We start from the raw sequence: 23,319 nt of genomic DNA, 5'->3' as shown, positions 1-23,319 counted from the left end.
TAAAACAATTTTGGCGGTTCTCATTTGTTTTGCGAGTTATTTACGAGCTCATAGTTTAATAACAAGTCTCACTCTATTCTTGACTATTTTTCTTGTTATGTTGTTCAGAAGGCCAAACTGCAGTTTCGTTTTTTTCAACAAAGAACACGATTTTTTTTACAACAAACACACGGTGGAAAGAGCGACTGCTGGGACATTTATGCCTTCTCAAATAACCATCACGTGCTGCAAACGAATTATTTCAGGCAAGCGACGGCTTCACAAGTTGTCATCTTGAGAAAAACCGGAACGTTTATCCTGGAGCGTGTTGTAAGTCGCCGAGTGGAGTAAATCGACATCATGACGAAATCATCTTGTGAAGTATTTGCTCGATACTTTCCCTCGTTCTCCGAAGTTGAAGACTTTTATTGGGCGTCCATCGCTAATTGTGTCTTCAACAGTTTTCTGTCCTATACCGCCATCATGCTGAACATTGTAACAATCCACGCCATAAGAAAAACGTCGTCGTTGCCAAAGACTTTAAAAACATTGCTCCTGAGTCTTGCTGTTTCTGATGTTGGTGTTGGTTTGCTTGTCCAACCATTTTACATCTCACTTCTGGTCAAGTGGATACAACAAAGTAATATTGGGTGCAGCAGCAAGGCGTTTATCATAATAGTGTTTTTGTTTTGTACCGCGTCGTTGTTAGGTGTCGTAGCGATAAGTGTAGACAGGTTCTTAGCTATTCATCTTCATCTCAGATATCAGGAACTTGTGACTCACAAGCGCGTTGCCGTTGTGGTGATCTCAATTTGGCTGTTAAGTGCGTTTTTGTCGTTAACGGTGTTATGGGTACCGTCAGATATTCGCTCGCCATTTATATCCATTGGCACAGGTATCTGTCTTCTTGTCACAATACTGCTCTACATCAGGATTTATTTAGCTGTGAGACGCCACAAGAATCAGATTCAGGCCCTGCAAGTACAGAATCCAAATTTTGCCAGTCTCATTAAATCTACAGTCAGCACGTTTTGGGTATATCTCGTGTTTTTGGTTTGTTATTTGCCAATGTTAATCTGTTTAGCCGTTGTTGCAATCTACGGCCCGAACATCACTTTGAATAGATTATTACTTTTTGCCTGTACTCTCGTATTTGTCAATTCATCTTTGAACCCAGTAATTTACTGCTGGAAGATAAGAAACATTCGACAGGCTGTCATGACCATACTGCGGAACATGTCTTGGCACAAAAAACGCCTATCACCATAATGGTAGAGCCGGCCATGCTATACCATGATTCAGCGGTGTCGTTCTTGCTGCTCTAATAAACCATCTGTATATGGAACGACCGCGGGCAGACTAGCCTCGAGTTGCACGAGTGGAAAGAACTACAATAACAACACGTCTAACAGCATACCCATTCGTTTTGCCTGAATAAATAGTGTAAATATTACATACACACAAAAAGTAATCCTTGCATACGACCGGTGGGCCTAGAATTTGAATGGACCAATCAGAATTTAGCAGGCGGAAAAAAACTGTACTGTCCTGACTTGAAATGAAAGTTAACAAGAAGCCATTGAAGACGGGAAACTTTTCTCACTGAAGAGTAGTATTAGTATTAGTACTGATAAGTATAAGTTGTATTAGTAGAAATAGTGCTCGTGGTAGATTACTTATAAATTGTAACTTTTATATCTAGGTTAGACACGGCTGGATGGAAGAGCATATTTTGTATGATTTTGATACCGTGTATAAATAAATTCATGCGCACGCTCGCGCGCGTTGCTAAGGAGGTGAAATTTTACTTGAGTCAGCCTGAGCGAGGAAAATTCAAACAATTCAACAAGTTGCAAATTCGGTTACATTTTAGAGGTTTTTCCTTTGTGTTTCACAAAAGTTTAAAGTAAAAAAGTACAAGCGAAAACAAACACAGAGAAAAACAGAAGAGCAAGCGCAAGAGAAAAAGAAAAACCATCTCTGTGTGGCTTTCGTGAGCTTCGTTTGATCTTATTGAGCCGCTCGTCGCCTCTGGTAGGTAAACTGCGCACGCGCTGATAGGGTAACTTCCGATACATATCGCGGGCACTTCTGGTTTCTTTAAATGCTAAAGGAAATGTGGTTTTTGATTAAATCCAGCTTTTTTCGACGAGTTACGATTAAAGCCATCGTTGGAAACATAGCTATGCATTTCTTTTAAAGAATCATCCTTTTTTTTTTAGAAAATTACGAATTTTTCAAAATTTTGAAATTCTCTCAAAATCTGATCTTTTAGAAATGAACAAAATCTATGCATAGCGTAGTAAAGATTAAAGTTAAAATGTTAAATCAAGGGAAAAAATCCCGATAAAGTAATATGCTTGGGAGCCTTTACATTTTTTTCAGAATGAGTCACATGACCATGGGCGTGGCCTGAGACGTCATCGCTAGTGTTGCTGATCATGAAAAAGTTAAAACACATGAAATAACTCTAAAATAACAAAAAATGACAAGGTTTTATAGGATAAATTTCCCTAGCAAGGGCTTAAAAAAGATTAGTTAATGGGCCCTTAAGGTGGCTCCCTAGAGTAATTACGAACACCCTCCCCATAGAGCGCGAGTTAGAAAAGGAAACTTTCTCTTAAATTTCTCTTAAAGTTTTCCCCGTAGAGATTTACCAGTATGGGTACTGTTAAAATAAGGCTTATGTTTGGTTGTCAATTTTTGGATTAAGGCCGTTACCATGGCAACATCTCTTCTAATGACCGGCAGATATATTCCTCATTTTGACTTAAACTCCTTAATATTTATACTTTCCTTCGGTGAAATTTTTTCATACTTTGCCACATCATGAAATGATATTGCCTGACATTTTGAATTAGTAAAAAGTCAAGGTTGTTCAGACGGTTTTTCCAATATTCTGTAATTTGTCATTTTTCTAAATATATTAGATTAGCTCTAACAGATTTTAACAAAAATAGGGTATTTTTTAGGAACTGTATGTGGTTAGAACTGAGCCAGATTAAAAAACAATTCACCGAAGGGAACGCGAGAAAATTAGCATTTATTTGGTCACGCTGACGTCACAAAAATCAAAAAAACACGCGTGGTGTCACGCTTGGTTATTCATTTAGGCGCGCACTCATGTGACGCCATGTTTCGCGTGAAAGAAAGCAAGAGTAAATTAGAACTCTTTTACCGGTTATTTATAGAGCTTTTTTGTCATATTTTTTTGGCCCTAGGCTTAAACACATGTTTGAACGGAGTTTGAAACTATTGCTGCTTATACCGAAGTGATTTAACGCTTTTCAAGTGCTGAAGTGATTTCGCTTCTTCTTAGGGTTACTTGCATCATTTTTGAACGCGCGATTAATACTGAGGTTTGGCAGGGAATGGTACCGCGCGCTATTGAGTCTCGGAAAAACTGGCACCAAAAATGGGTTGCCCGCGATCGGCAACTTGCTGTTCGATCGCTGTCGTCGGGTAGGAAAATAGTTTTGTCATTTTGAAGAAAACATACTGTTTCTCGTCAAATTAAACCCGGAATTCTCGAATTAAGCATTAGAAGAGGCCAAAGCAACTTTGCTATTGTCTTATTTTTTTGTTAGCCGCTAAGAAAAGACTATTATGGTGTCGTTTCTGTAGGACAGCTCGGTTTTGACTGCTGCTCGTACCGCGGGCGCTGCCACTCAGTGTATGCAACTGATACATGTGGCAAAATATTAGCAATAGACCAAACTCTGCCAGACTATTTACAGTCTTAGATGACCTCGATCAGTGCCTCAGTAGGTCCCTGCTTTGTAGCAAAAGTGTTTCTTAATTAGAATGCTTGATTTATAAAATAGCATTTATTGTTGCTGATGATTGATTATCCATACAACATTGTTAACATTTTCATATTGCAAACTCCTTCATTGTATCGAATAACTTATTCTGGATCAAAAACAATCCCATCATCTTTGTAAAGATTGCTATTTTTCGTCAACCAATCAGCAGCCTGCACTAAATTCTGAGGGTTGATATCTAATGACAATGCAAAACTCTCATATTGCAACTTTCTTTTTAAATTGACTTTGATTGCACCAGCCTTACATGGTAGTCATGACAACATGCTGATTGTATTATTCTGTGTCTGTAAACTGTGCTGCATTACCTTTTGAAATGCATTTCTTGGTGCTACAATCTGCATTCGTATTCATTTAAGTCTAAGGCCTGGGGCAAACGTCGAACCTTAGTCGAACTTAATTCGTCGAACCTATTAATTTTGAAATAGGCACATGAATGGTGCGACGTTTGCAGCAATTAAGTTCGACTCAAATTAATTGGTTCGACTCTAGCATAAGTTCTCCTTGCCAAGTCGGATAATGCGACAGTGGTTCGGCGTTTCACAAACGCCGCTCTAAACACGCGCTGAACTCAATTCATAAATCATGCAAATTACAAAATAATTGATTCAAATGTAATGGACTGAGCAAACGTCGCAAAAATACATACTCCTCCATCTGCCAAACGCTATTTTCCACCTGACGAGCATGCGCAGTGCAAAGATAATTTTGCGACCGGGGAATGGCGAGCTATCAAGACCGCTACTCAGGACCGCTGCTCCATTGTTGTTCGCTAGCAAAAGCACGGTCAAGCATGCCACTTGGAGCAATAGCTGTCGTCTCTGATGCACTGTTCTCAGAGCTGTATATAATGGAGTTCTTCTCTTTCTATTTTTCGCAATTAACTGCCAAAGTAAGGCCCGAATAGCACTGTATTTCGGGATTTCCCTAGCAAGTCCTAGCAGTAACCAGCCGCGCATCGAGTGAATAGCACGGGGACACGTGTCTATTCCCGTTAATGAAGTAAGTGCAACTCGTGAAATAGGATCGACGCAGGTTCGATGCTTGTTACCACCCTGGAATTACGTCGACTCTTTGTTGCACCTGTTTTTAATTTATTCGACGCGACTTGGATTCGACGTTTGCCCTTGGCCTAAGAGAGCTGGTTCTGTGGATGTAAAATGCCATTAAAAACAGCACATGGAGTTTATACCTTACCACATATCTATGTCATGTTTTACAAACCCATTCAACAGCATCAACACTTGCTTTACTACAAAGGTCTTCACCAATACCAGGATTTGACTCTCTTAGCTTTTTCACTTCATGCTTATGCAATGAAAACAAATTCAAATATGCAGTGCCGGGACCTAATGGGCAATCATCACATGAAACTTTGAAATAGTCAACTGAATATTGGTTATTGGCTTTGCTCTGTGGGCTTTCATGTATGCATAATGTTTTCCCAATGCTGACCTGCACAAATCACTCGGATGTCATGGCGTTCTTACACGTATCGGCGATTCCAGAGACGTTTTTCTGAAAAAATCCTTTTCACGCCTTCAAGAAGCCTAAACTCTCTTTACGAAGAAACACTGTGCACATTGCTTGAATGCTGTGCCAGATTACTGGTCCAAAATAGGACAAACACATAAATACAGAGTCTCTGACCTGAAAACCCAAGCTCCCGTCCAGAACGTTGTACGTGAGTATTCAATAAAAACTCGATCATTGGCGAGAGAAGCGCGATTTAGCTTCGCCGGTCGTACGGTAACAGTTTGGTACCGTCGTATAAATCAGAGATTAAACCAATGGACGTCCGATTATCGTTCGCGTAAAGCCGAGAGAAAATCGATATCATACGTTCGAATAGTTTTTGCCTCTGAACATCCGACCGACTTCCGTTTAATTGCCGTCTAGGAAGACCGAATAGTTCCGACGACAATCCGAAACTTGGACACCCTACTTACTTACTTACTTACTTACTTACTTACTTACTTACACACATAGTGACATAGTGGCTACGTTACTTAGCAACAGTAGCCACAAAAATGATTTAAATGTTCTGCAAAGAACGTCAAATGAAATATTGCGACCCAGTTGTATGTAAAAGAAAACGTCTTTTTTGATTTTAATTGATGGTAAACCTAAAACCTGCAACCGTCTGACAGACAAAGTTTCTCTAAAGTAGCTGCCACTTTTCCTGTTTGTTCTCGAAATTTAAAAAGTGTCCCGTTCTAACGGTATTTGGAACATTAAACAATTTAGTCAGGAAAAACGTTATAAACGAATCCGGTCTGAAATAAAAGTATAAAGTCAGGTGGAAAATTCTCATTGGTAAGAGCACATGGTGCGATTTTTATTAACCAGTCACAAGGCTCGTAAGAATTGCCATAAGATGGACAAGACAAATTGGGTAGCCTAAAATTACAGAGACAACAGAACAGCGAGAAATGGGAATTATCTATAAATAATATCATGAATACATTTAGATAAGTTAATTAACAAATTCGCTTTCCCTTTTGGTTGCTAATTGTGTGCTAGCTGTTGTATCTTGGAGAGAAACGGTCCTACAGGTATCCCTTGCTTTTAAAAGAAACATTAAACGCAGCTCGCCAGCTATAAATAAAGAAATCATTTTGCAACATGATAAAATCAGTATTTTGTTTAAGTACTGCATTACTCAGTTCTTAAAACGCGAGCTAAAACGCCGTTGTTACATACATTAGGCGTTTGACAGCAACGCTGACACTGATTCATGGCAAAGTATGACCAGCTAATGCAAGGGTTTCGTGTGATGCAGGATTTCTTCGCCAATACATGTTCCTCAGTGTGCTCATAACAGCGTGTCGAATGTGTCTCATCTTCCAACAGTAAATTATCGGGTTCAGAGATGAATTAAGATTTACAAGGGTTAGTGAAAAATGAAAGAATCTTTTCAAAGTGACATTCGGCTCGTTAATTTTAAAGGCAGCGAAACTGATAAAATAAGGCAAATAACAAATCAGAAACACGAGATGTACGTAGAATATACCGACTGCAGAAATACGACTAGCAAAATTTGCTACTTCGCCAGCCTGTGCCTCTTGTCGTACTTGCAGGGCCTGAATCTGATTCTTGTGGCGTCTTACAGTTACATAAATCCTCATGTAGATCATCGTTGTAAGTAGGACACCAATAATTTCAGTAATTGCTATAATAAGTGAGAAAATATCGCGTGGAATCCAGAACATTGAAAAAGAGGCAAAAACACTTAACACCCATATTAAGATCACCACAGCAACAACACGCTTGTGAGTCACAAGTTCCTGATATCTGAGATGAAGATGAATAGCCAAGAACCTGTCTACACTTGCAGCTACAACGCCCAAGAACGAAGCTGAGGAAAATAAAGATGCTATAAAGTAAAAAACCTTATACGTGTCGCAACCTGGATTGTTTTCATGCAACCACTTAATCAAAAGTGCCACGTAAAATGGCTGGTTCACTAACCCAACACCAACATCAGAAACAGCAAGACTCAGGAGCAATGTTTTTAAAGTCTTTGGCAACGACGGTGTTTTTCTTATCGCGTGGATTGCAGGGGCGGGGCAGAAGACTCCTGAAATTTTTGTACTGGATCATCCAACAAAAAGTGACGTCACATCCGGTTTAAACAGTGCCGCGCAGCTCGTTTCACAAAGCGAAAAAATGGCGTTTCGATTGGGGAAGATTTTCCTCTATTTGCAAACCATCAGGTTCGTGTCCTTCCATACTGAGGATAGAAATATTTTGAAGGCACATTTTTTCGACTTTTGAAGCAAAACTGTTGGCAAAAGAGAACAGTTTAGTATTGTTTTGAAGGAAAATAACGGAGAGCCTTCTGTCATCGAATGGCGGATTTTACACATATTCAAAACTAGTGTTGTTCCGACTTTTGGTTCTTATTGTTCGTGATTCGGTGATAACACTAAGTGCAATAGCCTATAATGTTAACAACAACCTGGATGAAGTATTGCTGGTCATAGTTTGCACTGTGTACAACGGGAACATATTTAACAGAAGCCGTTTTTTTCTAGAAGTGAACACAGTTGAAACTCTATATCCACGTGCTTGTGGTGGAAAAGACATGCTGAAGCGTATACTCAAGGTTAGTATCCTATTTCCGTATCTCTTGTTGAATACGGTTTTTCTCTGTAAGAAATAAGCAATGTTGACAGTCAGAGGTGAGCTTTGGGGATATCAGATTTCCCCGAAGAGATCAACAAAGGGGTGAAGCACTCCCCCACCAAATTTTCTGGGGGTACCCCACCGGGTACTGTGAAGTTGTTCATAAATATACATGTATGCTGGACAGAATTCAAATTTTATCCAGTGGTCAACTGTACATTCCTCTGTATTGTCTGAACTGCAATGCAGGCCTGGGGATCAACTTCTTTGGGCAGTTCCAAAAGAGGGGGGTTGGCCTGTTTAGGGTTAGCTCCTTGGCCCTTAACTTTACCTCCGCTTTTGACAGGTACCCACTTCTACTGTGACCCCGGGTGGGGGTACTCCCTTATATGCACTATAGGGGGTATGTGTGGCCCCAAAAGGTATGGTTTTTCGGTCGTTTTGGTCATAAATAGGGTATCAGTTTTGGCCATTTTGGCCTTAAATAGGATATGGGTTTTGTACTCTAGTCTTGAATTGGGTAATGTTGTTTAGAAGAAGCTACTTTTTCATCATTATTGATAAGACCATAGACAAAAGGCCGTCAAATCTTATGTTTAGGGCAACTGTGTCAGCTACCATGGTGGTAAATAGGTTATCGAATTTTTATTCTGGTAATAAATAGGGTAGGGAGAATCGCAGATTTTGGAAGTCATAATTAGTTAATTCGACTATTTTGAGATTTTAAAGATATGTTCTATATATCAAATTGACTCAACAAGAGATGCTGTGGAAACACAGGCCGCTGGTGATTGTTTTCACAGCTTTTTTAGTTCTTCCAAAGATCTGTTTACAACACCTCATCTTCTGTTAATCTGGTGGGGTTACAATGTAGCTCTGTAGCAACGGGACCTTTGTTCATTATTTGATCAATGTTTAAATGGCATCTACCTTCCATCTTGTAAAGAAAAAAATGAAAAATGGCTGTCTCATACACATGCATCAAATAATTCACAAAGGTCAGTTGTGATTGCTCCATTGTGGGTGGGCTGAGAATTCTAGCTTGGTTTGATCTTAAAGTGATTGTTTGCCATTTATTTCCCCATGCATTTGGCTGAATTTGACCCTGCATGACTATTCAAAACCCTTATTGAATAATCAAATGGGCAATATCCCTCTTTATTTGAGTTTCCCTCAGTCACTCAATCACAGTGGGTTTTGCTGAGTTAATTTTCTCTTCTTTGTAAATTGATATTGCTGCTTTAAATTCTAAATCTAGGGATCATGTGACACTCGCCATGCGAAGAGTTGTCCCGGTTAGCCAAGCCAAAGTGTTTACATAAAGAAAAGTTGTCCTGCCTGTCAGGATGCCAAGGCATGACATGAGCCAAGGCTAGACAACTCACCCACCCTTGTTGTCTTGCAGGCAAGACAGGTTCATGATCCTAACTGTAAACAGTTGGTTGAATTTTCAATTAAAGAAATAAATGAAAAGTTAGCTTGGCCAGGGTAACTCAGGAGAAGGGTTGTCTTGGGTACCCAAGACCATATAAATGGGCCCTAGTACGGCTATTCTATTTTATTTCCACACTCCCTCCTCCTCTGTTGACATGAGCTTTAGATGGGGCTATGAAAGAGTTATTTCTGCACTTTTATCTTTTCTGTTAGGTGGTAAATATTGACTTATTTAGAGAGTGTGGCTGGGGGAAGGGGGTGTGGATATGAAATGGAATATCTCTAGTCAGCTCTGGGCCCAAGTTGTGTGTTGTCTAACTGATTATACAAACTATACTTTCCAAAATCTTTATGGGTAGGTGTTTGAGAGGATCATCTTATCTGTTCATCACTACAGTGGAACCCCACCTTATGGCCACCCCATTCACATAGCCACCTTGTTATTATGGCCTCTTGATTCTGGCTTGAACGAAGGCTCAGTTAGTCGGTCATTTTCTTATTTAAAGAACCCTTTTAACCACACTGTTAATGTGGTCAGATTTTTGTGGCCCAGCAACCGGATTAACAGAGTTCCACTGTAATTTAAAATTGTCAGTGTTGGTTGTTTTAAGAATATTTGTACCTCACAGAGGTGAAAATGAATTTGAGCTATTACCCACAAAACAAAATTCTGGATCGTACATTTTAGGAGTAATATACACAATTTATAGTAAGCATCAGGCATCACTTTGATAGTGAAGTCCCATAACTCTATTATTTGGAGATTGGTTATCCACTATCCCTGAAATTACCAAGGCTGATATCTCTATTATCATGTCATCAAAGCCATAATATTTTGACACCTACTGTACCAAACACAGTTTCCTTAAGCAGTAACAAGTCTTTCTTTAGTAAACCAAAATAGTACTTGCTGCCAGGTGCTTTATAAAAGTATAACCCTTCCAGAAGCCTTCACAAAGTAATATCAGTAGCTAACAATTTTTTTGTGGCTGATTTAAACCTTGTAATAAATCATACTGAACTGGCCCAAGTTTAATATACATTTTGTTGTATTTAGCTCACATGTTTTCAGTTTAACAGAGAAGGTCACTCCAAAAAGCTTACTTTTTGTGTCTTCACTTATAGCAAGTGAATATTCAGCATTTCCACTCACCAAAGCTTCAGCCTCTGAAGTGCCTGCTATCCTTAAGAAATTCATCTCGAAATTAAGAAGCGACTTCGGAGGCCACCATTTTGCAACTGTCTTGGCAGCCTGAGGCCGTGTTTAGGTGACTTCATTCCGTCCAACTCAAAATTGGTAAGAAGGAGAAGAACCTGCAACTGACTTGGCATCTGTCACAAGGTCAGCAAAATCTTTTTTTTTTTCCAAGCGATTATCCTCTTCACTATCTTCAATGCTATTATTTTGGAGTTTAGAGCATGCTTAGCTCAAAATAATATGTCTCAAGAGCAGCCATAACCCGGAGTGGTAGTCAAAAGGCTTGTCACAAGCCATCAGGACAAAATCTGTCAGACAGAATGATGTCATGAAAACTTGGCCTGGGTGCTTCTTTGGAGGCGAACTTCATACGGAAAACCTGCACTTTAGACGTTGAAACTTCTGTGAGTGGCTAACCTTAGTGCAAGGTTTTCATTAGCGTTGACATAAAATTTATGTTTTTTGGAGTGACCTCCTGTAAAATACACACATTAAGACTTAACTCAGTAACAAGGTACATCTTGTATGACCAGTAACAGTATACATGTATCCAAAAAACAAAATATATATTGTCCAAACTCAGTCATGTTAGTAGTGTTAGTGTCTAATGAGTTCCTGCAAAGAGATAATTATACAATCATTCCAGCAACTCTCCTCGATATTCTGGGAGTTTCCCACCTACCGTTTAGATCATCCATCCCAGGCAAGTTTTGAACTATTGTCCAGATACAAGGGACCATGGGCTCCTAGGGACAGTGCTTTAAAGTGCTATTATGATGAAATTTGCAGATGTCCTCCATAATATGAGCATAACAGTTTTGTTACCATGGCAACATACTGGGTTTCAACCTTCCCTGATGATTAGGCTTTTCTGGCCACCTTTGGCTTTCCATTTTGATATTTGCCAATGGTGCCTCATCAGCACGATCTAGGAAGCATATTAACATGCAAGGTCAAAGTCGTAGCCTCGTTTAACGTTTTTCAAGCTGAAAATCACTGAATTAGTGAAATCAGGTTAGAGGAGACTGGAAAAGAGCAAGTTGCCATGGGAAAATACAGGCTGTATATAATTTTTATAGCCATAGGTGTGTTTCCTGTAGTTCTACCTATAAGCCTATTAACCTGATGTAATATTGGGTTAAGTGTATGACAACATCAGTCACCTCATTTGCATATTTCTAATTTTTAAACCTACATATCTTTGGAACTGATGCAGATATTTGCAAAAGGTAAACAGCATTTTTAATCTTTTGTGGAATTCTATGTGATACACCTGAAAATTCTGACTCAAGGGGTAAAAATTTAAGGATAGAAGCACTTTAAAGCATTGAGTTGAATTTATGCTGTTGGCAAAATTTTACTGTAAGGTGTCGAAAGGAATTTGGAGGGGAATTTGGTGTGGTTATTGAATTGACAGACATTGGTTCTGTTATTATTGTCATTATCTTCTATATTTTTGAGGCAGAATGGTTGTTGGCAAAAGCAAAACTGGCAATATCCTCACTGACCTGTGTTTAGATGTTTTTAGGTTTTTGTCTGTGACAATGAAGGTCAATTTGAGTAGTTACACTGTCTTTACAGTAGAACATATGGATATTAATAGTATAGTTATTTTTCAATGTCCTCATACTAAAATTATAGTAATTTTATGGCTCAATTTCTACCTCTGCTTTAATTTGTTTAAACCAGTTTATTATTTTTTTTAAACCAATTTAATTTCATCAAAGGGGAAGGGGGAATCTGAGAGCAACAATAAATTAGACCAACAAATATAAGGACATTTGCAATGGTTGCTTTCATGGCCTAATGGAGATGAAGTGGACCAAAAAGTCAGAGATCTGATGTTTGAATCTAGGTCTGTCTGTACTAAGATTGTATTGTAGTGTAGGAGTATTATGATAAGTTATCACTTATGTTGGGGGGTTGATATGGGATCCTGGCTGTGCTGTTGTAGGGTAGGAATAGGGACTGAGGGGTTGGTGGTGTGCTTGTGATCCTTTTTAAAAACCACTCTAAAAGTGAAAACAAACTGATTTCAATTGAAAAATTTACAGCACAGGTAAAAATGATCCATTATATGTTGTTTTTTATAGGTGGTAAATGAGCAAATACCCTCATGATCAAGAGACCTGTCCAAGTGTGTTTTGTTTTACTGATAATGAAAATCATAATAAAGATGCAAAGCCACCTTGGTGTGATTTCTTCCTTGACAGTGAAGTGCAACCTAACCAAAAGTTGCATTCTGTAAGAGGTTTACAAAAATTAAATGGAAAATTAAACTACACCAGTTTGTATTAATTTTATAAGTACTCCTCTCTCCAAAATATATTTGGTATGTTGTCATACATGGACTGGCAAGAATATAATGTAGAAATTTTATGGGAAATGTTTCCATTTAAAAAATATGCAGCTGAGACACAATAACAATAATTCTCATTTCTCTGGTGTTTTCTTTGGTGTAAAAGTGTAAAAACAGATTCTATTACCCTACATGTAAGTTGAAGAATATAGGAGCTCCTCTGAAAAAGTTTGTTGGTTTTTTTTTCTGTTCATTTTTTTTGTTGAACATTTATATTTTCCTATAAGCAGTTTCTTCACAACACATTGTAAGGTAATAACTAGCCATAAAAAGGACATTTTTGTCTCAGAGATCATTTTCAAGATAAAAAAAGTGATTTTCATTTATATTTTTTCTTTTCTTTTGGCAGAGACGTTTTGAGAATTTCCCTAAAACTATCACAAGGTACAAAGGAAGGGGCAAAAATAAAAGTTATGTTTTCATTATCAGTTTGAGTCTCTCTCTGAAGCTGCAAAGTATGGTTATTATACTGTTGTGGATAATGTTAGGCCCATTTTAATTCAAAATACAAATGGGAACTTACAAATTTGATAATCACACAATCCCTTAAATTGGCACTGTTTTGTTTTTTGCTTTTTTCCAGAAAACAATTTGAACATCCTTGTTACACAAGGAGAGGGGGGAGGGGGGGGGGAGGTATTCTACATAGTTTTAAATGAGGAAGCTGCACCTCAAGGTCCAACCCCTTAATACTGTATCCCTTTTCTAAACCCTTAGAAAGTAGTTTTAAAATATCTTTTTGAACAATATATCAGAATCCACTCATTCTGGCTCATGAGAGTAAATGAGAGATTCTCAACAACATTTTAGGACTAGAAGAAGGGAAATCCCTAAAAGAAAGATTTCCATACCCTTTCATTATACACCTGAATTCAACTTGTCAGAAATCCCTTACCCTTTAATAGTTATATCTGAAGCCTGAAAACTTTTGAGCAGAGCTTCCCGATAGATGTCATTACATGGAGTCCTCCCACATACACAATCCAGGAACTTTTGACAAGTTGCAATGAAGCTGGCTTTAAGACTGTCTGATCAGGCAGCTTCTTCAGTTTTTGAGTACAAACTTGTTACTCTCAGTCAACTTCTAGTATGGAACCTTTTCTTTTCTGGTCTGGTCCAAGTTCACAGACACTACTAGCTAGCAATCACTTTCACAACACTAACACTAGCAATGTCAGTTGCAGTCTGGTTGTTCAGTTTCACCGCACCATGTTTCATGGTCACTCGTCATTGTCAGACATTTGTTCATAATAGCTTGTAACATTCACCAGCCTGGCAGTGTCATTGTTGCTATTACCTGTTCCCAGACTTCCTTTTATGGCTGGGTGTTGGGGCATGATATTTCATTGCTGTTTGCAAATAGTTTGTTAAGATCGCACATTGAAAGTGTGATGAATTAAAATAATTTAACTCTATGAGAGAGAATTGTCAGAATTGCTAGGGTTCTCTCATTCCCTGGAACTGAAATGTCTTGATGTAAGCTTATATAGAGAAAGCAGACTGAAAATAGAGCAAAATGTCTAAGTAACCTTTCAAAATAAGTAAGCAAATACATTTGATAGTTAGGGATTAAAAGATAGGGAACTTGGTCTGTAAACAAGGCAATTGAAAGGTATCGAAGCAATTAAAGGTGCATGCTTGACCTCACAGGATCGGGGGGGGGGAGTGTATTGAAACTTTATAGTGTCACTGACATTTAACACTGTTGCAAAAAATAAATTACCTTATAACTGGAAAAAAAAAAAAAAAAAACACGACATGCCCCGATTACTGAATCGCCCATAAAAATATCCTCTCGTTTATATTTAAGGGGTTCACGGCCTGTTTATGTACATGTTAAAGGAAGTGTTTACCATTATTAAGGGATTACCAAGGGAAAAGTTAAGATATCTCGTTTAAGATTCTTAACAAATCGTAACTGAATTTATGATGCCAGTTTGAGTCACAAGCCAGAACACGAATCTGAGTTAGTGTCGATTGGCAAGAAAGTTCCGCCCCGTTATGTGTGTGGGTCTTTACAGTGTGATACGATTAACAGCTCTCCCTTACTCTCAAGTGTTTGTCAAAGGTAAATTTCGAAAATTGGGCTTCTGTTAAATAGGTTCTCCCACGGGTAGAAAACTGACATTGCGCTTTTGTCTCAGTGTAATGCCTACCTAAGAGAATAGAATATTTGAATTGAGTGCAACTTACCTAGAATTCATTATTTCCACGTAAACGATGACTCCTGTGGAATTCAGCTACGAAGAAACGACAACATTTCGTAAAAACACACGCCTTCAAAACAGCGTCTTTTTGAAGAAATAATTGTTCTGTTCCTCAAACAAACGATATGGAGAGGAAGTAGACAAAATTTTGTTTTTCATGGCCAAATAAAACGTTAAAAATATCCCGCCGATTGCGAAATATTGCTGTTTTACTTACAGGGAGAACGATTATTTCGCAGTCAAATTTTTTTTTGTCACTCAACCCGCTTGTTTACCGGATGTGACGTCACTTTTTGTTGGATGACCCAGACACAAAAAAAGTGCCAGGCGTCGCAGAGTGTTCTCCCCCGCCCCTGCGTGGATTGTTACAATGTTTAACATGATGGCGGTATAGGACAGAAAGCTGTTGAAGACACAATTAGCGATATTCGTGGAATAGAACTCCTCAACTTCGGACTCCCTTGGATACTTATCCCGTAATATTTCACAAAATGATTTCTTCATGACAGTTAACTTTAGTTTCTTCAAACCACGAAGGGTTGGAAATAAAAATTGTTTCACAAAGCAGTCTCTTTTCTTCTCGCCGAGGATCACTTTGGTTCTTTAATTACTACCAAAAGAGGCTATCCATCGCAAACAAAGGTAGTATTTAAGAGCTTTCCTCCCGGACGTTTTGGTGGACAGGATATAGCATAATTAAAATTTGTACGTGTCATGAATTTGTTCAGGAGCCATAATCGGGGACGGAGACCGTAAGCGCGCGCCATTTCTAGTATTGGGGCTGTCCCCATGATATGGGACAATTTTTCTATTTTTAGAACAAATTGCGCCATCATGTGCGGCACACGCGCGTACATGCTGCGTGGATTTTTGCGGATACAGCGCGAGGAAATGGCGTCCGAAATTCCCGAAATGTTCGATGCTTTTGGCCCACAAATCAATACGTTCATGGAATTTTGCTTTAGTATTTTCGTCGCAAGCTACTCCAGTTTGAGTCAAGTAAGACAGTGCCGAATTTAGTTATGTCACTCTTTATATCGCTGACCAAGTTGTGTTCCGCTGCTTCTTTTGCAAGAGCTCCACATTACTCCACTCTAAGTTTCACATATTCTGACATATGTTAAACGAAGATTAACAGCTTTTCCATAACACAACAAAAAACAGTTGGATGTATTTGGATATAGCACCGTTTCAGGACTTCAAAGTTTCCCTCCTCTTGCCACACGGTTGCGAGGATTTCGCCATTCTCTCTTGACCGAAAAGTAAAACAAAGTAATTAAAAGTAAGTACAACAACGTAATTGCAAGTTTGAGTTTTGCCTAAATTGTAAGCAACGCTTGATGCTTTATCAAGGCCCAATAAGTGACAACAAAGTTTATGTCTGTAGATGCTGCTCAGTTTTGTTTGTGTAAAAATCCAATAAATTGTCTGTTGTCGATGAATAAGAGCGCCCGCCGATGCGTGTTTTGTACAATCAGTAAAACATGACAAATTGGACTTCCCCACTTTCGTGTGAAAACGTACATCGAACTCATATAACATCTCTAGTTTTTAAATATGTTTAAGGTTGATAAATGTTTGAGAACATATTAAAAGCTTAGCTGAAAATATGTGAATACAGCAGAAATAATCAGCTTTCTTTAATCAACTCGAATAGCAACGGTACTCGAATAAAGATTTCGATTTTTTTGGTTGAGTTATCAAAACTCCTTGTTTATTTTATTTTCGCAGTGTAAAACTTCACTATGTTAAAGAAATACACATGATGTTAGTAGCCTTTTGGCGTTGTTGAAAATTGTTGCAGCATCTCAGCGCAAAAGACAACGAAAGAAATCTTTGTCAAGATTTGTTGACAATTGAAAACACCGACTCGGATTTGAAGGTGCACGCGCTGCACTATGCAAATGAGCTACTTATGTACGCGTCAGACTTTCCCTTAAAAAAACTTTTGCAAACTCGCCAAACAAACAGAAGCAGTAAGAAACTATCATCAACAGGGTTTGGTTATGATTAAGCATTGTTTGGGAAACTCTCAAATTAACTCGATACCAGAGTAAAGAGCTTTCTTTCATAACTTTTCTTTACAGAACAAACGCAAGAGCTTACGCGTTCAACTAACGCGAGCACATATTATTATTCATTCACATCGCGAAATTGAAGTCTTGTTTTCGATCCCGAAAAACTCCCCTTTTCCACTTGTTTAGAGCATAAAGCCACATATAAGAGCCCTGGATCTAATTCCTTGCCTTATTCCCTGCCATCGCTGTGAAAAATCTGCAAGACAATCTCGCCACTCTCGCCATTTGATCACGCAACGTGACAACGTCCACGCGAGAGCCCCCGACATGTGCGTGGACCCGCGCGTATAAATGACGTCAGGATGGCGCAATTTGTTCTAAAAATAGAAAAATTGTCCCATATCATAGGTGCGCGCGGATCCCAAGACTTACGGTCTCCGTCCCCGATTATGGCTCCTGATTTGTTATAACCGAATAGAATAAAACCACCTGGGACGTAATCGTCACTGGTGTGTTTGTAAAATCCTAAAAAGATGTCTCAAATTTCGACATTTCAAACGAGGTGAATCAGTAAGAATACAACCCCCTAGAAGAAGAACCCTACGCACGTCTTTGATTAAGAAATAAGTTGGCATATTTCCTGGATACAAACGTTGTTAACCATACTTGTGGACATGGATATGATAGTCATCCTTAGGTTGACTATCCAATAAATATAGAAAACTATTGCGAGCTTCATTAAGTCTAGTTTGTCAGTTTACTTACGTGCAGAAGGTCTTATTACAAGTCTTGATTCAATCTATCACAATTTCATACTATTTATTTCACTGCTTTTTTCAAAACTTCGTCCTTTGAGGAAATAACACGAATTATCTCTTCCAAGCACCCAGAATTCGCTGAAACATTTTTGGTCATGGCTTACAGTGTTTTCAGCCTCGCTCACAACAAGGCGGTAATACTATATTCTCACCGACAACTCATTAACTACGTCTAACGTGCCAAAATTCAAAACAGACCAGACAGCCTTTTAGGTTTTCACAACCACGCAGCTTCCTCCTGACACTCACGCACGTGACGTTTATTTCGTGAGCTTCTTTTAATCAGTTATAAGAAAGTTCAAGATTTGTGTTTAAATTTGAACTTCAGTAACTTTATATTTCTCTGTTAAAAACAGAAAAGACCTAAACAGTCTGGAATTGACAGTTCAGGAATACTTTTCAACATTATATATATATGTTTTAGTAAACAGAAGCCAAAGTAGCCACGTAGGGGCCAAACCACCCCCCAAATGTTTCGTCAGTTCTTGGGTATTTCACATTATTTCGCATTACTTGAAAAGTATTGTCTCTTCCAACACCAAACTTGGCAGATGAGCAGGAGACCTATCGCCAATTATATTTACGTGAAAAATGGTAGTAAATGTCAAAGTTGTGACGTCACAGTGATAACGTCATGTTTTTTACCACTTTTGAAGTTTTTAATATGCATATTTTTTTACAATGTGTTCGAAGGAGCACATCAAGGGGAGCTGAAACCTGAAAAAATTTTGTCCATATCACAAAAATTAAATGAAATATAGCATTTTTAAAGATGAAAAATAACTCTGCAAAATATGGGGTCCCCCCCTTGAGAAAAATCCCCAAATTGGAGCCGTAATTTTGTTCCAGCAAATGCAGCTATGTTGCACATGTGATGTGCCAGATGACTAAAGCAAAAATGAAGAAGAAAATCGGAATAAAAAATTATCCCTCTAGTGTTATTGCGTTAAAATTAGTTTTGTTACGCCACAACCTGTGACGTCACCCTTTTTTTTTACTGTTAATACCATCCTAACAAAGCCGAAAATCAAATTTCTAAAACCATACGATTTTTGACAACATCAAGCTTTCTATTTTTCTAGATTATTAGCCTTCCTAGAATAAAACTGAAAAAAATAAACCAGAGAGACTGACTTAAGAAGGACAGTATGGTTAAGCAAATTCCGGGGGGGGGGACAACAAAAAATATTTAACTTACCATATCTCGAAAAATAATCATCATAGCAAAAAACGGTTTCCGGCATTTTACTCCTCAAGTCAAGGCCTTTCCAATGACATAATTATTTTATCAGATTTTACAAAAAATTATAGCACGTTTTGGTGACGTCATCAATTATGACGTCATAATCTGACATTTTGTTACAACTTCCAAATTAAAATAAACTGGAGAACAAAGAACGCTCATCTGCCAAACTTGGCTCAGAAATATATAAACCAAGCAAATATAGCCTTCATGAAACATTAGGGGGGTGGTTTGGCCCCTACGTGAGCCCAGCTGGCCCCACTTAGACTTTTTTTGTTAATAACCATTATTAGCAAACAAAACAAATTTTTAATGACAACTTCGGCGAATCTCATCAATTCAATTCAGTTGTTGATCTCAAGACCAATGTCAATTAATTCGATGTCATGACTAAGAAATCGTCTTGTGAAGTATTTGCACAATACTTCTCGTCAGGTTTCAAAGCTGAAGACTTCTATTCGACGGTCATCGACGGATTTCTGTGCCATACCGCCATCATGTTGAACATTGTAACAATCCACGCAATAAGAAAAACTTCGTCGTTGCCAGAGACTTTAAAAACATTGCTCCTGAGTCTTGCTGTTTCTGACGTTGGTGTTGGTTTACTGATTCAACCATTTTACATCTCACTTCTGGTCAAGGAGTTACAACAAAACACTTCTGACTGCAGCACGGATAAGGCTTTTGAGACAATGGTGGTGGTGTTTTCTACCGCTTCGTTCTGGGGAGTCGTAACCATAAGTGTAGGCAGGTTCTTAGCTCTCATTTTCATCTCAGATACCAGAAACTTGTGACTCACAAACGGGTTGTTGCTGTGGTGATCTCAATATGGGTGTATAGTGCGTTTTTGTCTTCGATGGCGTCGTGGGTACCGCCAAATATTCGCTCGCTTTTTATATGTCTCGGTATTGTCATTGGTCTTCTTCTTACAACACTAGCTTACATCAGGATTTATTTGGCCGTGAGACGCCACAAGAATCAGATTCGGGTCCAACAAGCACAGAATGCAGCCCAAACTAGCGAAATGGCAAATTTTGCCAGTCTCATTAAATCTGCAATCGGTACGTTTTCCGTCTTTCTTGTGTTTTTGGCTTGTTATTTGACAATCTTTATCTGTTTGACGGTAATTGCAATCTACGGCCCGAATATCGCTTTGAATAGATTATTTCTTTTTTCTTGCACTCTCTCATTTCTTATTCATCTTTGAACCCAGTAATTTACTGCTGGAAGATGAGACACATTCGACAAGCTGTCATGAACATACTGCGGAGCATGACTTGGCTCCGAATTAGCGCAGCACCTTAATTGTAGCGCCATGTCTGCCCTGATTGTCTGGAGTGTCGTCGTTGTTTCTCTCATAAGCCTCTGTATATCGAACAAGGATCGTGAGCAGAATAGACGTAAACTGTGCGAGCGCAAACTAGAGCGTATTTATAGAAATTCAAATAGTGAGTGTTTCGAGATGTAATCAAAAACTCATAGGCCTTGAGAATGTTACGCTGTAATGAAAGTCTTCCTGTTTCGTTGCATAACGCATTAGCCAGACGCTTTTCTAGTGCATTCGATCTAGTCTTGTTGTAAAATTGGCATGTAGCCTTTCAATTTGGCGGTCGAGTTGGCTCGCCGGGAAAGAGAAGACTGAGTTGACAACGTGATGATCTTATACGCTTATTAGCGTGAAGAGACGTGATAATGATAACGACGATGACGAAGGCGACGATGACGATGAAAATAATGGCGAAATCATACATAGTTTATAACTTTATCATAACCAAGCATTCATATTGCTGGCAAACTACCATCCAACATATCGTGGTAGAAATGTAAATGAAACTTGTAACAGTTTGTAGTCGCTCTCCGTTCTCATACTACGATATTTCCCTTTGTTCAGTTACCGGTATTTCATGACTGCCAATATATTTATCTGCGCGTGCACAAGGAGCCCTCACATTCAAATCGCTCGGAGCCTGCTCGAAGCTATTATGTTCGGTGAGCGATCGGGTCCTCCGAGAATTTGCGAGTTTTCCAACCCGCCTAAGACTTCCGTAATTTCAGTTCCAGACCTAGCACTAGCAGACTTCGTAATAAAAATTCAAAATGGCCGCCACAAAACACAAAGCACGCGCGATAAAGGTAGATTAATCTTTTATTCATGTTCTATACGGAATGAGGGCTCCCTGTGCGCGTACCTAGTTATTATGAACACGCAAACAGTATTCTTACCAGTATCTTACCTTACTCTCTCTTACCGGTGGCTTAACCTATATATTATCTTACCAGTATTTTTAGCGATGTTTTATGTAGAATGTTGAAAGCTGTATGGACTTAGGTTGTGTTTACAAATACTGACATGATTGACACTCGAGCCAGTGACATGTGTCTTTATCTTAATTAAATTATAACATCTTACCTGAAGACCGGCGTCCTTTCTTGCAACTTCCGCCCGAGCTGTTTGCAAAAGTGATGGAATATACCACTCACTTAATCACTCCAAAGAGTTCTTTACCTCGAAATTTGTTATTGATGCGATTGATTAGTAATTGGTATTCGTGTCTTTTACAACATATGATCGTATTTTGACATTAGTTCGTATAGTGTGATCGTCCGGGTAAGGGTAGTTCTGAAAAGAACTGTTGTTGGTGACTGACGTTTCGACGACCTGAGCGGAAGATGAGACACATTCGACACGCTGTCATGAACATACTGAGGAAAATGTCTCGATACAGGAGTCGCGCATCACAAGAAATTCTTCCATTATCCGGTCATAATTTGCCATGATTCAGTGTCAAAGTTGCCATCAAAAGCCTAATGTATACTACAACGGCTGCAGACACGGTTCGCGCTGCAGGAAGACAAGGGAGACCGCATTTAAATCGAGTAATGCAACACTTCAAAATACTAAATAAATTAAGCGATATTAGGGTTTATACTTATGAGTTGAATTTAATACTAGTTGTAAACTAAAAAAGCAAAGGATTCCTGCAGGCTCGTTTCTCTCTGAGGTACATCGCTTAAAATACAATTTTCCTATCAGTGAGCAAAAACCAAAATGGACAGTGGATTCGTTAATTTGTCTAGATGCATTTTATGTTGGTCTGTAGATATTTTGTTTTTCTTTCTTGCGTCTACAGCTTTAGGTTGTCTATTGTATCTTGACCATCTTTAATATGACAATTCTTACGAGCCTTGTGATTGGTTAATAAAACTCGTACCACTTGCTGTAACCAATGGGAATTTTTCTCCTGACTTCGTTCTATTTCACTCCGGATACGCTGATAACGTTATTCCTGACTTTATTGTTTAATGCTCGAAATATAATTAGAGCAGAACACTTGTGAGTTTCGGGAACAAACAAAAGAAGTGGCACCTACTTTAATTAATGAAACTCTGACAGAAGGTCGCAGGTTTCAGGTTTACCATCAATTAACATTAAAAGAAAACGTTTTCTTTTACCTACAAGGCTCTTGATTTTTCATTTAGCATGTTTCGCACTAAACTCTTGTTCAGCATTTTAATCTGTAACTTATTCTCACACAATTGGAGGCGGCGTGGCCTAGTGGTTAGGGCGCTGGATGTCTAAGCTAAGCCGGAGGACTCCTTGTTTTATCCCAAATTCAACTAATCTAGACTTTGTAAACAGTCATATGTTCCAGCCGTCCCACCAGTTGGGATTTTTAACAGGTTTTTTTTTTTTTTTGCGTCTAACTCCAAACTCTCTCTATTTCAGTGTGCCATTCATTTCAATTTTCTATCTTTTTTTAAATGACATCTTTTAACTGAACACCTGGAATTGACCTGAACAGTGCATTATTGTTAGCGCTTTTGGTGTTTTCAGTTTCGCTCACAACAAGGCCGTAATATTACATTCTCACCGACAACTCATTCATAACGTCTGAAATCGGTGTCCAAATTCATGACAACCTTTTAGGTTTTTACATTAACGCGGGTTCTTTACAATAACAGCTTACGCTGGTGACATTTACTTCTGATTTTATTTAAACAAGTAATCAGAAAATTCAAGAACTGCGTTAAACACTTTATTAAAGCTTTAAAAGTCTGGAAGAGCAAGTTCCGTTATAGTTTCGACTCCTTTTTGTGCTGTGTATCATAA

The 23,319-nt window shown here is 38.6% G+C and overlaps 2 protein-coding genes, 1 long non-coding RNA gene and 1 pseudogene across 3 annotated transcripts; 3 read left to right on the top strand and 1 right to left on the bottom strand.

The window, feature by feature from the left end:
• On the top strand, window positions 1-2,164 carry LOC145490936 (adenosine receptor A2a-like). The gene has a single exon (XM_081470054.1). It carries the CDS (start codon window positions 340-342, stop codon window positions 1,246-1,248), a length of 909 nt encoding a protein of 302 aa, XP_081326180.1. The 5' UTR covers window positions 1-339; the 3' UTR covers window positions 1,249-2,164.
• A 4,025-nt stretch (window positions 2,165-6,189) lies between these two features.
• LOC145489518 (adenosine receptor A3-like) lies at window positions 6,190-16,805 on the bottom strand. Its single transcript, XM_081468500.1, has 2 exons — window positions 15,495-16,805; window positions 6,190-7,362 (listed from the first exon to the last, which is right to left on the bottom strand). Exons 1-2 carry the CDS (start codon window positions 15,631-15,633, stop codon window positions 6,539-6,541), a joined length of 963 nt encoding a protein of 320 aa, XP_081324626.1. The 5' UTR covers window positions 15,634-16,805; the 3' UTR covers window positions 6,190-6,538.
• On the top strand, window positions 7,371-11,102 carry LOC145489519 (uncharacterized). Its single transcript, XR_014049604.1, has 2 exons — window positions 7,371-7,911; window positions 10,491-11,102. It is a non-coding gene; the product is annotated as an uncharacterized LOC145489519 (long non-coding RNA).
• Window positions 16,806-18,955: 2,150 nt separating the features above from the next.
• On the top strand, window positions 18,956-21,721 carry LOC145490734 (adenosine receptor A2a-like; annotated as a pseudogene).
• Window positions 21,722-23,319: the final 1,598 nt, after the last annotated feature.

Source organism: Orbicella franksi, chromosome 6 (assembly GCF_964199315.1).
Source record: "Orbicella franksi chromosome 6, jaOrbFran1.1, whole genome shotgun sequence".
NCBI classification, from domain to species: Eukaryota; Metazoa; Cnidaria; class Anthozoa; order Scleractinia; family Merulinidae; genus Orbicella; species Orbicella franksi.
This window is presented reverse-complemented; position numbering and strand designations above follow the sequence as displayed.

Excerpts from the sequence above, each read along its gene's own strand:
- LOC145490936 (XM_081470054.1), top strand. The coding sequence starts at position 340 with ATGACGAAATCATCTTGTGAAGTATTTGCTCGATACTTTCCCTCGTTC.
- LOC145489518 (XM_081468500.1), bottom strand. The coding sequence starts at position 15,633 with ATGAAGAAATCATTTTGTGAAATATTACGGGATAAGTATCCAAGGGAG. Across the intron at positions 7,363-15,494 it reads CATCATGTTAAACATTGTAA|CAATCCACGCGATAAGAAAA; the intron begins CAATCCACGCAG and ends GCCCCGCCCCTG.